The sequence below is a fragment of the Tachysurus fulvidraco genome, chromosome 22, assembly GCF_022655615.1.
Source record: "Tachysurus fulvidraco isolate hzauxx_2018 chromosome 22, HZAU_PFXX_2.0, whole genome shotgun sequence".
NCBI classification, from domain to species: domain Eukaryota; kingdom Metazoa; phylum Chordata; class Actinopteri; order Siluriformes; family Bagridae; genus Tachysurus; species Tachysurus fulvidraco.
The window spans coordinates 10,329,759-10,345,838 of record NC_062539.1 but is presented as its reverse complement, the minus strand read 5'-3'; the positions used below and the strand labels follow the sequence as shown (position 1 = coordinate 10,345,838).

The window sequence follows — 16,080 nt, the reverse complement described above, 5'->3', positions numbered from 1 at the left end:
TTTGGGGATATCTTTAAGAATCTTGCAGTCCGCACTTGGGATAAATTTGCATGGCCTGACCTGGCTATAGCAGCAACCTGTAGCCACTGAGAGGCTAAATAGAAGGAGTACCTCCATGACATATTACCATACCTTTGCATTCTCCGGTGAAGCACGGTATGGCGCAACCGGGGGCCCACCCTGGAGCCAGGCCCGGGGTTGGGACTCGCATGCAAGCACCTGGTGGCCAGGTCTTACCCCATGGGGCCCGGCCGGGCTCAGCCCGAAGGAGCGACATGGGGCCGATCTCCTATGGGCCCACCACTTGCAGGAGAAAACGTAAGGGGCTGGTGCAATGTGGATTGGGTGGCAGTCGAAGGCAGGAGCCTCGGCGACCCAATTTCCGGACACGGAATCTGACTCTAGGGACATGGAATGTCACCTTGCTGTGGGGGAAGGAGCCTGAGCTGGTGTGGGAGGTTGAGAGATACTGACTAGAGATAGTTGGGCTCACCTCCACGCACAGCTTGGGCTCTGGAACCCAACTCCTCGAGAGAGGCTGGACTCTCTACTACTCTGGAATTGCCCACGGTGAGAGGCGGCGGGCTGGTGTGGGCTTGCTCATAGCCCCCCAGCTCAGCAGCCATGTGTTGGAGTTTACCCCGGTGAACGAGAGGTGTTTCCCTGCGCCTTCGGGTCAGGGAGAGGTCTCTCACTGTTATTTGTGCTTATGGGCCAAATGGCACTGTAGAGTACCCGACCTTCTTGGCGTCTCTGGGAGGGGTGCTAGAAAGTGCCCCGACCGGGGACTCTGTCGTTCTACTGGGGGAAATGTTCAAGCATAAGGGTGTCCATCAGTACACATGGCACCAGGACACCCTAGGTTGGAAGTCAATGATCGACTTTGTGGTTGTTTCCTCTGATCTCTGGCCGTATGTCTTGGACACTCGGGTAAAGAGAGGGGCGGAGCTGTCAACTGATCACCACCTGGTGGTGAGTTGGGTCCAATGGCAGGGGAGGAAGTTGGACAGTCTTGGCAGACCCAAACGTACTGTGAGGGTCCGCTGGGAACCTCCGGCAGAGCTTCAACCAGATCCCGAGGGAGGTTGGAGACATTGAGTCCGAGTGGACCATGTTCTCCACCTCCATTGTTGACGCAGCCGCACGGAGCTGTGGCCGTAAGGTGCCTGTCGTGGTGGCAATCCCGGAACTTGGTGGTGGACCCCGGAAGTAAGGGATGCCGTCAAGCTGAAGAAGGAGTCCTATCGAGCCTGATTGGCTCGGGGGACTCCGGAGGCTGCTGATAGGTACCGGAGGGCCAAGCGAGTTTCAGCCTGCGTGGTTGCAGAGGCAAAAACTCGGGTCTGGGAGGAGTTCAGTGAGGCCATGGAGAAGGACTATCGGTTGGCCTCGAAGAAATTCTGGCAAACTGTCCGGCGCCTCAGGAGGGGGAAGCAGTGCCCTGCACACAGTTTACAGTGGGAGTGGGAATCTGCTGACTTTGACTGGTGACATCCTCGGACGGTGGAAGGAGTACTTTGAGGATCTCCTCAACCCCACCAACATGTCTTCCACTGAGGAGGCAGAGGGCTCGGTTGTGGACTCGTCGATCCCCCCAATCTGAGGTCACTCAGGTAGTTGAGAAGCTCCTTGGTGGCAAGGCACCGGGGGTGGATGAGATCCGCCCTGAGTACCTTAAGTCTCTGGATGTTGTGGGGATGTCTTGGTTGACACGCCTCTGCAACATCGCGTGCCGGTTGGGGACAGTGCCTCTGGACTGGTAGACTGGGTTCATGGGAGTTTTCCCAACCAGTCCAGATGTGCTTTGTGGATCTGGAGAAGGCATTCGACTGTGTCCCTCATGGTGACCTGTGGGGGGTGCTCTGGGAGTATGGGGTCCGGGGCCCTCTGCTAAGGGCTGTCCGGTCCCTATATGACCGGAGCAGGAGTTTGATTCGCATTGCCGGCAGTAAGTCAGACTTGTTCCTGGTGCATGTTGGACTCTTTGTCACCGATCCTGTTCATTATTTATATGGACAGGATTTCTAGGCGCAGTCAGGGGCCGGAGGGAGTCCGGTTTGGGGACCACAGAATTTTGTCTCTGCTTTTTGCAGATGTTGTTGTCCTGTTGGCTTCTTCAAATCAGGACCTTCAGCATGCACTGGGACGGTTTGCAGCTGAGTGTGAAGTGGCAGGGATGAGAATCAGCACCTCCAAGTCCGAGGCCATGGTTCTCAGCCAGAAAAGGGTGGCTTGCCCCATTCAGGTTGGTGGAGAGCTCCTGCCTCAAGTGGAGGAGTTTAAGTATCTTGGGGTCCTGTTCACGAGTGAGGGAAGGATGGAGCGGGAGATCGACAGGCGGATCGGTGTATCTTCTGCAGTGATGCGGTCGATATACCGATCTGTTGTGGTGAAGAAAGAGTTGAGCCATAAGGTGAAGCTCTCTATTTACCAGTCGATCTACGTTCCTACCCTCACCTACGGTCATGAGCTTTGGGTCAAGACAAGATCCCGTATACAGGCGGCCGAAATGAGTTTCCTCCGCAGGGTGGCTGGGCGCTCCCTTAGAGATAGGGTGAGGAGCTCAGTCACTCGGGAGGAGCTCAGAGTAGAGCCGCTGCTCCTCCACATCGAGAGGGGTCAGCTGAGGTGGCTCGGGCATCTGTTTCGGCTGCCTCCCGGACACCTCCCTGGGGAGGTGTTCTGGGCATGTCCGACTGGGAGGAGGCCCCGGGGAAGACCTAGGACACGCTAGAGGGACAATGTCTCTCGGCTGGCCTGGGAATGCCTCTGTATTCCCCTGGAAGAGCTAGAGGAAGTGTCTGGGGAGAGTGAAGTCTGGGTGTCCATGCTTAGACTGCTTCCCCCGCGACCCAGCACCGGATAAGCGGTAGAAAATGGATATATTAGGGGTTAAACTCTAGAAATAAGCATTTATTTGCTCATACCAAACATTTGCGATTCCTCCTGATTTGCAACGGGTTCTGGAACCTAACCTCACGAATGTTTGAGGAATTACTGTACAAAATAAAAGACAAACATTATCAGCACTGGTCATGTTTCCAGTTGCTTTTAATGTTCTCTACTTGCAAATGATTTTCGAAAAGTGTAATTGGCTAATTACAAATTCTTTTGAGGTCTTTTTATATCCCTTACCAGACATAACAATCAACAATCTCCTTTCTGAAAAGCTCAGAGAGCTTTTTGGAGCTTACCATGGTAATACCACTCAGTTCAACAAATATTTTTCACTTGACTGTATATGTTTCTGTTTATCCTAACCCTAACCCAAGGCCTAAATATGAATTCTCCTCTCCTCACCAAGTTCTATAAACAAAACAAAAATAGTGTCTGTAAATGTTTTTTTTTTTTTCACAAAAAATACCCCAACATTCAGAAACTTGTTTGTTTTCCCTGTATCAGTCCACCATGTGGTTTGTTCAGATGCAGTTTCTTTAAACCTGAGTAACCTGCTCCTTATTCATTTAGGTGCGAAACAAGCTTTTTCCTAGCCTGTATTATGAGCTGTTCATTAGTCATTTGTTTCACTTTTTCTATTCTTTTTTCAGTTGGTGACTTTGCAAGGGGCAAAACTCCTTCTCAAGCAGGAAGATGAGTTAATCATGGAGGTGTTTGAGTATTGGAGCAAGAAAAGAAAATCATGTCAAAGTGGCTCTCTAATTCCATCTGTAAAACAGGAGAAGCGAGATGGTTCAAGCACCAATGACCCCTATGTTGCTTTCAGGCGTAGGACTGAAAAAATGCAGACCAGGAAGGTGAGCTCTGGATTTTAAAGCCCTAAAATTTCTTTTAATGATTCTTCCTTTATCTCTTTTTTTTATTATTTTTATTTTTTTTCTCTGTGTTTTTGTTTCCCCAGAATCCAAAAAATGATGAGGTTTCATATGGGAAGATGTTAAAGTTGAGAAGAGATCTAAGTAGAGCCGTTACCATACTGGAAATGATAAAGAGACGAGAGAAGAGCAAGAGAGAATTGTTGCACCTCACACTGGAGATCGTGGAGAAGAGGTAAAGAACTTTGTGTCAAAACAAACTAGGGGCACTGAGTAGGACTCAGAAATCGATCACAGACTAAACACACGTGGACAAAATTGTTGTTACCCTTCGGTCAATGAAAGAAAAACTCACAATGGTCACAGAAAAAACTTTAATCTGACAAAAGTAATAATAAATAAAAATTCTATGAATGTCAGACATTGCTTTTCAACCATGCTTCAACGGAATTATTTAAAAAAATAAACTCATGGAACAGGCCTAGACAAAAATGATGGTACCCCTAGAAAAGACTGAAAATAATGTGACCAAAGGGACATGTTAATTCAAGGTGTGTCTATTAATTAGCATCACAGGTGTCTACAATCTTGTAATCAGTCAGTGGGCCTATATATAGGGCTCCAGGTAGTCACTGTGTTGTCTGGTGACATGGTGTGTACCACACTCAACATTGACCAGAGGAAGCGAAGGATAGAGCTGTCTCAGGAGATTAGAAAGAAAATTATAAAGAATAAAGAAGTTTGCTCATTCTCATCCAGGTCTGAGGAGTTTTCTCAGGAGTTTATTTGTAGTAATTATAGAGTTATCAGTTAAGTCTAACTAAAACAATCTTTAGTAACCAAAAAGTCTAAGAGAGGAGGACACCCTGCAATGTGTCGACTTGGAGACAGGCTCTGATTTACGACAACAAGCATGATAAAGGTAAAGGCTATAAGACCATCTCCAAGCAGCTAGATGTTCCTGTGACTACAGTTGTATATATTATTCAGAAATTTAAGATCCATGGGACTTTAGCCAACCTCGCTGGACGTGGCCGCAGGAGGAAAATTGATGACAAATCAAAGAGACAGATAATCCGAATGGTAGCAAAATAGCCCAGATAGACTTCTAAGGAGATCCAAGGTGAAATTCATGCTCAAGGTACATCAGTGTCAGATCGCACCATCCGTCATTGTTTGAGCCAAAGTGGACTACATGGGAGACGACCAAGGAGGACACAAATCATAAAAAAAGCTAGACTGGAATATGCCAAACTACATGTTGACAAGTCACAAAGCTTCTGGGAGAATGTCCTATGGACAGATGAGACAAAAATGGAACTTGTTGCCAAGGCACATCAGCTCTATGTTCACAGATAGAAAAATGAAATATATCAAGAAAAGAACACTGTCCCTACTGTGAAACATGGAGGAGGCTCTGTTATGTTCTGGGGCTGCTTTGCTGCATCTGGCGCAGGATGTCTTGAATCTGTGCAGGGTACAATGAAATCTGAAGACTATCAAGAGATTCTAGTGAGAAATGTGCTTGCCAGTGTCAGAAAGCTTGGTCTCTGTCACAGGTCATGGGTCTTGCAACAGGACAATGACCCAAAGCACAGCTAAAAACAGCCAAGAATGGCTAAGAGGAAAACATTGGACTATTCTAAAGTGGCCTTCTATGAGCCCTGACCTCAATCCTATTGAGCCTCTTTGGAAGGAGCTGAAACATGCCGCCTGGAAAAGACACCCTTCAAACCGGAAACAACTGGAGCAGTTTGCTTATGAGGAGTGGGCCAAAATACCTGCTGAGAGGTGCAGAAATCTCGTTGACAGTTACAGGAATCGTCTGATTGCAGATTGAATATTAAGCTAGGGGTACCATCATTTTTGTCTAGGCCTGTTCCATGAGTTTATTTATTTAAATAATTCCGTTGAAGCATGGTTGAAAAGCAATGTCTGATTTTCTTTGGTTAACATTCATAGATTTTTTATTTATTATTACTTTTGTCAGATTAAAGTTTTTTGTGACCATTGTGAGTTTTTCTTTCATTGACCGAAGGGTACCAACAATTTTGTCCACGTGTGTACATTGCAGTTTCTTGGTAAAATTAAAGGCTTCTTTGTTTGACTGACAGAGATCCAGTTGAGCAAAATGGAGATACAATTCTGTGTGTAGTCAGGTGGGGCCTTCATAAATTGGACATTTTCTTCCAGCACCAACCTACAGATGCTTAATTGGATTGAGATCTGGGGAATTTGGAGGCCAAGCCAACTCCTTGACTTTTTTCTTTATGTCCCTAAAATAGTTCCTTAACAATTGCAGATCATCACCTAGAGCATCACACTCCTCACTTGCTTTCTTCCTATAGTGCATCCTGGTGGCACTTTTGTCTGCCATTCATGTAATGTAAAAGAAAACAGGGTTCATAAGATGAGACTACATTTAATTGTTCTATGGTCCAGTTCTGTCAGCAATGCGAGGATAAAAACAGATCCAAATGCAGGATAGCTAAAATAAATTGATTTATTAACCCTCTGGGGTCTAAGGGTATTTTTGGGCCTGGTGAAGTTTTGTCATCCCCTGACCCCAGTCAGCAAATTTCCTTTGGCCCAGATTTGGGCCAGATAAACAGCTGTGCTGTGGCCCAGATTAGTTTGTGTTTGTCGGCCCAGATGTGGCCCACATCTCCTTTGCCAAAACTGAACCAAATCAGTGCCGTAAGTTTACCAAGCATGAGCCAAATGTAATTTATGTGGCCCAAATATGGCACACCTCTTCTTTGCCAAAACTGAACCAAAGCAGTGCCGTAAGTTTACTAAGCATGAGCCAAATGTAATTTATGTGGCCCAAATATGGCCCACATCTCCTTTGCCAAAACTGAACCAAAGCAGTGCCATAAGTCCACCAAGCATGAGCCAAATTTAAGTTTATGTGGCCCAAATATGGCACACCTCTTCTTTGAAAGAACTGAACCAAAGGAGTGCCATAACTCCACCAAATATGAGACAAATAATACAATTTAATGTGGCCCAAATATGAGCCTTATATGCAATTTTAGTATGGTTGAGTTCTGTTAAAATCTATTGGCCCATATGTGCCACACATGCAGCTGACAATATGTAAAAGTCATTAACTTAAAGGTAAATGAAACACTCAACAACAAATGGACTCAAAACAATTTACTTCAAAACAAGTGTTTAAATAATTACAGCTTTAAGAGTAAACATAAGAATACATTTAAGAATGTATTCAACTCAGAGTAATAAAAATCACAGAAAAAAAAATACAAAAAAATCAGATTAATTTGTACAGAGAACTTAAATTGAGAAATTGAGTTTTGATGTGCCTAATGAGGGTCGGCAGTGTTTTGTTGGGCTTCGTGTTTCTTCATTCGCTCCCCCCCCCCCCTCGGTATCTGCAATAAAGATGAATTTAAATAATGCTAGCAGCAATACAATATGGAAGTTAGAGCTGGAGGATAATGGGGAAAAAAAGTCATTTAATATAAATTTCCTCCTTTAATATTTTAATTGCAATAATTAACCACCTCTGATTGACCAAAAAATGTTTCCAGTATATTTTCGAAAGGAATTGCAAATTGTATTTTTCAATATGTGGGCCATAATAATACCATAATTTCTTATGACAAATTATTTAGATTTTGTTTTTAGAATACTTTTTCACCAACTGGTTAAAATTTACACTGGATGTATTCGGCTTTAAAAAAGACATGCATGACTTTCAGTGCGTGAGACAGATTCCAAGGGACCATCTGCAAAGTGCAAATCCCGAAAAGCGAATATTAAAAAACAGTCATCACTGATGTCCTGATAGTTATACTACAACACTTACTTGGGGGAAATATTTTCATAAAAAAAAACACAAAAATTATACAAAAAGACATTTCTCCCAAATTGACTGTTTTTAGTATTCACTTTTTGGGTTTTGCACTTTGCAGATGGTCCCTTGGTTCGCACATAGAGACATGTATTTTGTCCACCGCGGAGGAAAGCTGATTTTGAGGAAAATTGGGTTGTAGCTGCCTCTCTACATTACTACGATAGAAAAGAGGTGTTATTTGTGTAGTAACAGCGTTTAGCTCAGGAGTTATTGACTCGGGAAACTCCAATCTGTGAATATGTGGCCAACTTTAGTTAAGTACTGTTGATTTATAGCCAAAAACATCGGAATTTAAAACGCCAAACCAGCGGAGCCCTAGCGAACATTAAACTGTATTGTTAAACTGAGGAAAATATTAGCTAATTTAATACCATGCAATATTGACACATAATGCTGCATATTTCAATTATATGACTGTAAAGTGCCAATCACTTACCTGAACATAGCTTACACAGTCGTGAGGAAAGCAGAAATGCCGCCCGCTGCCCGAGTCTCAGTCACATTCGCGCCGTAGTCTCACTCCACCAATAGGTGGGAAGATGCATAGCAACCTGAGGTGTGGGACGGAGGATGTCTGCCGCACTTGATTTCAGGATTCCTGTTTTTCCACGTATAAGCCAAAGGTTTACCACAAGTCTGTGTTTCTCACTGTGTGCCATAGCTCAACCACATATGGTTCTCATGTGTTCGTTGTTATCTGGGCCATATACCTCAAAATGAGTTGTGAACCAAGAGAGCATTTCCTGCCAATTTTAAAGTTATGGCAAAACAAATATGGCCACAATTTGGCCCATATCTGTATAGCCACGCCACATCTAGGCCATATGTGACAGATAATTCCCACATGTGGCCCAAACGTAACTGCTATCTGGGACATTTGTGCCTTTTTCAGTTCCTTATGAAAATATAAATGGCTAAAGTCCAATATCACTGTAATCAGCACAAACTGGACTACAATAATATGTGAGCAGCATGTATGTACATGATTGTGTTTTTGAGAAAACAATGTTTATGCATGGTTAGTGAAAACTGAAACATTATAAATCACTTGAATAAGGCCTAAAACACACACAGAACATTGGTTCATAGGACTTTTGAGAACTTTTGAGAATTTTCTAAGACACTTTTTGTTTGAAAAGGGCATATGCAAGTAGGCGTCAACTATCATGCATATTAATGTAATTCACACCTGAGAAGACAAAGGCCTGCATAATGAGCTACATGAGTGTGTGACTGAGAGATGAGTTACAAGAAAGAATATGAAGACAAAATAAATGTGTATATTTTGTGTTTGTAGTTTATTTAGAATATTTAACTAGTGCAAACAGTCCCAGACAAGAGATAAGTACTAAAAAAATCCTAAAATCCACATAAAGTGCATGTGTGCCAGGCAAGAGACCGAGCAAACAGACACCACTACAAGACAGATGCTTAAAATAAATAATAAAGTAACAATATTTATACAAGTAACAATATTGTATATGACCAATACAATATGGCTCTGTTAAAATTTTTAATGGAATCTTTAATGGAATCTTTTTTAATCTTTAATAGAATCTGTTAAAAGTTGGTGCTTCTCATACCATTGTTTGGGGGCGTTGATCTTGTTTGCATAGCCCGCATCAGGTAATTTCCATATGAATGGCACACACGCGGTAGGTGGGATCACATTAGCGCTAATGAGGTCGAGCCAGAAAAACTGTACCTCTCTTTACTTACATACAGATTACACAAAAAGACAATATTTGCTTTCGATTTTAATTACCTCACTTAAAAGTAGACATTTCAGGCTTTCAATAGACATATGTATCATGTTCGTGTGATAAGTATTGGCGGAGTTATCAGTTCCTGTTTGTAACGTGTTTCAGGAAGATGGTCAAGGAGATGCACGCCCTGGTTATTTTCTTTATTTGCCAAAAGCACAGCATTTTGTTGTTATTATGAAGGCAGTCAAATAAAAGTAGACACTTCACAGTTTTAAATGATGTATTACATGTATGTGTATGATTATGAATGACTGAGTATTTTAAGTGGATTTCACGTCGAAGAGGAAAAAATGCGCCAAAGACGCGCCGGGGCGCCTTTGGATCCCAGAGGGTTAAATAAAACAAACAAAACTGGAACACAGACATGACAAAAGACAACCAAAGACAGGACAAACGACGAGGATTCCACACGTGATCACAGAACGTAAACAAAAGGCACACAGTAAAAGTCCGGGCTAGATCGTGACAGTTCTGATGCTCATGTGCCTATTGTAGGCACTTGTGGATGTGGCTATGTTTACTATGGGCACTCTAATACATCTATTGGTACATGGCCCAATACACAGCAAGCTGTGATGCAGTGTATTTTCTGACACCTTTCTATCATAGACAGCAATAACTATTAAAATTTGGTTTGTGCTATAGTAGCTGGATAAGGTACTGGATAAACACACACAGTTAAACAGTTGTACCATTATTCAAGTGTGGACTGTTTTCTGTATTTGGAAACTGTTTATGAAAACTCCAAGGAGGTGTTTAGTCAAGTAAAAGTTGTCCTCAGGCTACAAAAACAGACCTATCCAAGAGATAGACATTTTAGGTGCGGCCAAATAAACAATCTGGAACATTAAGAAATAAAACAAGTAATTCACTGATGAGCTCAGCAACATGTGGAAGACCGAAGAAAAAAACTAAAGTGGATGATGGCAGAAATTTAGGCTTTAATTATTTCCTTACAGAAGTAAATCTTCACATCTAGCCAAGTCACAAACACTCTTAAGGAGTTAGGCATAACATTGTCATAAAATGTTTTATGGGCCTAAAAAATTAGGCCCATTCATTAACATTTATAGCACTACATTCAGCTTTCTTCGCCACAAATTGGTGGTTTAAGCTACAGTTGCTAATGTTACATATTCCCAATATAGTTTTTCTCATATTTTGGGGATAACTAAACTTACATTTGACTTATGTGTGCATTGCAGGAATTGTATAGCTGATTTTGGGGGTGAGGTTTTGGCAGAGGTTCTGGCACAGCAGGCATTAGGGAAGACCATTATTCCCCTAATCCCCATCACCACCAGCAGCCAGTACAGACATACAGAACATGACAGTGACTACAAGAACAAGGTATCACACACGCGCTGTCCTGTTAATTGAATTGATAAAACTTATGACAGTTTTAGTCTGGCACATAGCTATCCAACTATTGGTTCAAAGTTTGTCAGGAAATCGATATTTCTGGGCATATCCAACTATATTAGGCCATTTGGAATCAGACCTCAAAGACATAAAGGACTTGGACATAAAGTCTACACAAAGGGGGGAATGCACCAAATACATTTTAAACAAATGGCAAGTGGAATGTGAAGAATGCTGAAATTACAAACTATTTGAAATAAACACTATAGTTGTAAATTCACATTTATTGAAGAGCCAAGAAGCACCAAAATGTCAACATTGCAACACTTCCTTGACAATAAAATCTTTTGTGCCAGTCTTGAAAAAAAGCACCCTATGTCATCACACCATAATACATGATTGTTACAATGTTGGTGACATAATATGGAGTTTGCACCATTGCAATAAGGGTATTAAATCTGTTGATCTCATGTAGTCACTGTGGAGAGATCCACCTATGGAAAGGGCATCCGTTCCTGACCTCTACAGAAGCATCCAATTGCACCAATCTGGCTTGACAGACAGGAGCGCGTGCCAAAGGCAGGTAAGGTAACGCCCCTTACCCGAGTGCATAATGCACCTGCACGTTCTGCCTTTCTTCATATTCGCTTCTCGTGCAGCAAGCGGGGCAAACTTGGTGGATCTCTCTTCTCGATGTTTCAGAGAACTGGGGTTACAAAAGTAATGTTCTCTTTCATCATCTCGTGTTCAAGATCCACCTATGGGAGATATAGACAACTCCCGGTTGCCCAATACACTCACAGCGAGGCCCTGTAAGCCAGAGGACGGCCAAAAAGGTGGAAAAGAACATGTATATAGGCGTTGCTTAGAGATGGGTTTTCCCGTGTTCGGCAGGGCCCAAGAGATGAAGAGCTGATTGCTCCCTCGAAAAGAGTTCGTCCTGTCCATGTACCCCCGTAGGGCACTGTAGCGTCTGGTACCGGTCATTTTAGATTTCATGTCCCAGGCACCCTAAATTTCAACATCTACTCCTCAATTAACCGATGACCACTCAGTTTTACGATTTCATTGAGGGCTACACCCACAACTGGCTCCAGAATGTCTGGAGCCTACACAAAGACCAGATAACCCCATGCGGCAATGAGACATTCCTTTTACTAATAAAACCCGAAGATAAGGTACTCTAAGGTTCTCAGTCTTATAACCCTTTTTATAATGTGTCCTTCTTTTAAGGCTTGCCTGACTTAAAATTATTTGCTCCTTAATTTCCTGACAAGGGTGTATTTTATGCATGCGTCAGAAAACAACATTGTATTTAACATCCGTTACACTCTAATTACTGATCATGGCATGTTAATGTATACCTGTTCTAATGCTGTATGCCCCTTTAAGGTCTGATGTCAGAATGTATACGAAGCTATCGTTTTCTTTTACTTCCCTAAGGAAAGTGCATTTTGTTTTGTGTTTCATTTTGTTTCTTTGCCTTTATAAGAACACAATATCGTATTAACATCAGTTACCCTTCGATTACTGATCTATGTATGTAATGTACCGCTGCCTTTATACCGTCATTACCCTTCATGTTTAGTATCCAAATGACCACAAAATGATCGGTTACTCTTTTTTTCAAACAATGGTGTATTTTATTTGAGCACGAAAGGTGCAATACCGTCTTAATACACACTGGATCAAACTTTAAAGTCATCTAAAAGTTTGATAGCTAAACCACGCCCACAGACACCTGAAACAAAGGGAGTTTTCCCTCCAAAACCTTGACCGAAGTATTGGTCATCTCCCCAAAGAGATGGAGTTCACGACCTTTAAATTGTCACAAACACCACTAATCCGTGGTCAGACTTTCGGAACAGCTTCAAGACGACTCCATCTTCCTTCAAAGAAGATCCGGCAAGCTTCACTTCCAAGAACGACAACTATTCTGATCTTCAGGAGAACTTGGAAGAACGTCTGACCCCACCCTAACTGACTTTTCAGAGATTTCTCTGTTGCATCCGGTCCCTTTGTGCAGTAAGCCAATGCAAGTAACCGTTTCCTTTACCAACCAATTTAGATGCGTAATTTTAAGTAGGAATCTTTCATTGAATCTTAAGGTGAATTTAAGTTTCTGTGACGATTTCCCAGTTAGGGTGTGATTAATTTTTGAGTCTAAGCTTGCCATTCCTTTCCTTCCTTTCTCTAGTTTCTTCTTTCCAGTCTCTTCCTCCCTTTCCCCAATTTTAATTTCTTTTGTTTTATTTTATTTTCATTTTCATTTTCATTTTCCCTATTTCTTTTGTTTGTTTGTGTAGTTAGTTTTATGTTGTGTTTTGTCTCATTCATTAAATGTCATAATTTTGAGCCACAGGTGATTTGTCTCTGAGTATCGCTCACAAATTAAGGTACCTGCAACATCGGGTCTGAACTACATGCTCTATAAAGTTAATTCAATTTACATTACGGTATAAAGTAAAAGGGAAGCGAATCTTTCTTGGCCGGGAAAATACTGCCTTCATAGAATTAATAAAGGTTACACGGCCTGTTCGCCAGACGAACAGACCAAATAAGTGTAACGTTAATTCCATTACCGTTAATTTCAACTTAGGTTAAAATATTTAGAAGTCACTATAACACATTACAATTACTTATAAATATTTACCTTGCTTCGCGAGCCAAAATCGCTACAGCACGCACAAGGCACAAAGCATTCAACCTCCGGTCCTCCGCAGAGGAAAAATGAGGAGGGTGAAAAGCGGAGAGCTCAATCACACCATCAGTGAAAGCTGGAAAGCACTTAGGCAAGAAGGTCAGGTTAGGCCTAAGCAAAACCTTATCCCCACTGAGCGAGAATTTGGTGCACTTGGAATGAACCGAGAGCGCATGCAAATCACTGACACATTTGGCGGAAGCCAAAGCCAGGAGCAGCGCCGTCTTGAAGGACAGCAGCTTGAGGGAGATATCCCCCAGGGGCTCAAAAGGCTTTTGGGCCAGCACCTCCAGCACCATGGAGAGATCCCAATCCGGGACCACACTTCTGGTGCTGTCCCACCGTAGCAGTGGTGTAGTCTACGTGATACGCAGGTATACACCGTATACCCACTAGGAAAGGCCAAGGATTTCCGTATACCCACTAGGAAAGGCCAAGGATTTCCGTATATTCACTTAAAAAGCATGAGGATACGTAACAATATCGTTTTGTGACAGAACTTTTGTTCATAAATTCACCCCGCACTGTGTTGCGAACACAGACTGTGGTTGCGATTGCGAATCACTAACGTTTTTGGACCAATGGGGCTTCCGTGGCCTGTGACCTGATCTGACGTCACCTACCAAGGAGGAAAATCAGTTGCTTGGCGGTGTATTTTTGGCACAAATTAGAAATTAACTAAGTAATGTAAAAGAAGATATGAAACGAAAGCAGACTCAAACTACACTCTGAGTGTTTTCGGAAGCCTGCGTTTAAAGCTACAGCAGCTTCGGGTGACATTTCACCCACAGCCCGAGTACAAATGTATTTAGAAAGCTTTATAAACTACCAGTTCATTCAGTTCATAATATTCTGCAATGAAAGAGTGTTGGTTATAGAACTGAACAAATGTTTATCGTTCACTCTTAAATGTACATTGAAAATTGACAGCTGATAAAACCTGTGCTCCAGGTCCCATATTCATATAACATTTAAGGCTAAATGTAGCTCTTAAAGATATAGTTCACCCAAAAATGACAATTGTGTTATTTTTCAAAATATCATCTTTTGTGTTTAACAGAAGAAAGAAACTCGTACAGTTTTGGAACAAATTGAGGGTGAGGAAATAACACAATTTTCATTTTTGGGTGAACTTTACCTTTTTTGGACAAACTGAAGTCTGTAACCCCTTGTGACTGTGAATCACCCAATCGAGGGCCGAGCCAGACAGCCAGGCTGTCACGTGACTCCCGAGTGCCCCCACGAGCTGAGGAAAGGTAACGCGTGTAGGTGCATTATGCACTCGGGTAAGGGGTGTTATCTTACCTGCTTTTGGCACTCGCTCCTGTCTGTCTAGCCAGACTTGATGCAATTGGATGCTTATATAGATGTCAGGAACGGATGCCCTTCCCATAGGTGGATCTCGAACACAAGATGATGAAAGAGAACTCTTCTTGCTGTCTGTCAGGAAATTGAAATTTTTAAATTGAAATGGCCATACCCATATTAGGCCATTAGGAATCAGACATCAAAGACATAAATGACTTGGAAATAAAGACTACATTTTAAGACAGACTTACTTCTGATTGAGGGAAAATGCATCAATCTGGAATTGCCATAATGTAAGTAAGAAAGCAAGAGTAAAAAAGAAAAAGACATGGTTGCAAAAAAAAGCCCTCTCGGAAACAATGAAAAATCCCATCTTCTGACCTCAAGCCCTTAATCAGCCATTACATTTTAAACAAATGGCAAGTGGAATGTAAAGAATGCTGAAATAACAAACTATTTGAAATAACACTATAGTTGTAAATTCACATTTATTGAAGAGCCAAGAAGGACCAAAATGTGAACACTGTTACACTCCCTTGACAATAAAAATTTTTTTGGCCTGCCCTATTTTTAATGTCATAAGACATTGAAAGATGACTCTCTTTTGAGGATGACACCAAATTTATTATGCAAATAAATACAGTATGTGAAAAATGTGTGTTCAGGTGGACAAGAAAGAAGTGGTACGTCAGAAGAAGTATGAGAAAAAGCCGAAAACTATGCTGCTATCTGGTCACCCTATCCCTCCTACAGTCAGCAATAAAGCCCTTAACCAGTATGATTTCCCTAGCTCGGAGGAAGAGCAATGCTCACAGGTACATGGATTAAAATTGTCACCACATGCATTTAAAACTTTTACGAAAAATATTTGTAGATGTTGATAGTTTAGTGTTTAATGGCAAAAGTACTCTATAGCAGGTAGCATAGTAGGGAGATTGTTGGAAGAAAAAAAATACATGAAAAGGTACCCACAGACTGATTATATTCTTGGTATCAATAATTTAATGTCTTGTACTCCATATTTTCCTATGCAATGATACATGACACTTATATGTTCAGTACATTCATGCAATGAGAATCAAATGCTAGTTAAAGTAGCAAAGATTGATAGCAAAAAACTAATAATGGGCCAATAAACTGTGTACTTTTGACTAATGATTAATATGATTTTGTATCAGCAATTGTTTTAGTCAGTTTAAACAGTAAAGTAGTTTAAAATATATTTGGTGTTTTTCCTAAGAAGATAAATGTTCAATCCTACCCCCTGAGGAAGATACACTCTTGGTAAAA

General features: G+C 41.9%; 1 protein-coding gene across 1 annotated transcript in view; it reads left to right on the top strand.

Moving 5' to 3' along the window:
* Window positions 1–16,080, top strand: part of LOC113640585 (enhancer of polycomb homolog 1-like) — a 52,887-nt gene that overhangs the window by 21,645 nt on the left and 15,162 nt on the right. Inside the window, exons 4-8 of the mRNA XM_047806592.1 lie at window positions 3,549–3,755; window positions 3,860–4,008; window positions 10,625–10,769; window positions 11,257–11,364; window positions 15,456–15,605. Coding sequence (XP_047662548.1) covers window positions 3,549–3,755; window positions 3,860–4,008; window positions 10,625–10,769; window positions 11,257–11,364; window positions 15,456–15,605 — 759 coding nt within the window. The remainder of the gene's footprint in view (window positions 1–3,548; window positions 3,756–3,859; window positions 4,009–10,624; window positions 10,770–11,256; window positions 11,365–15,455; window positions 15,606–16,080) is intronic.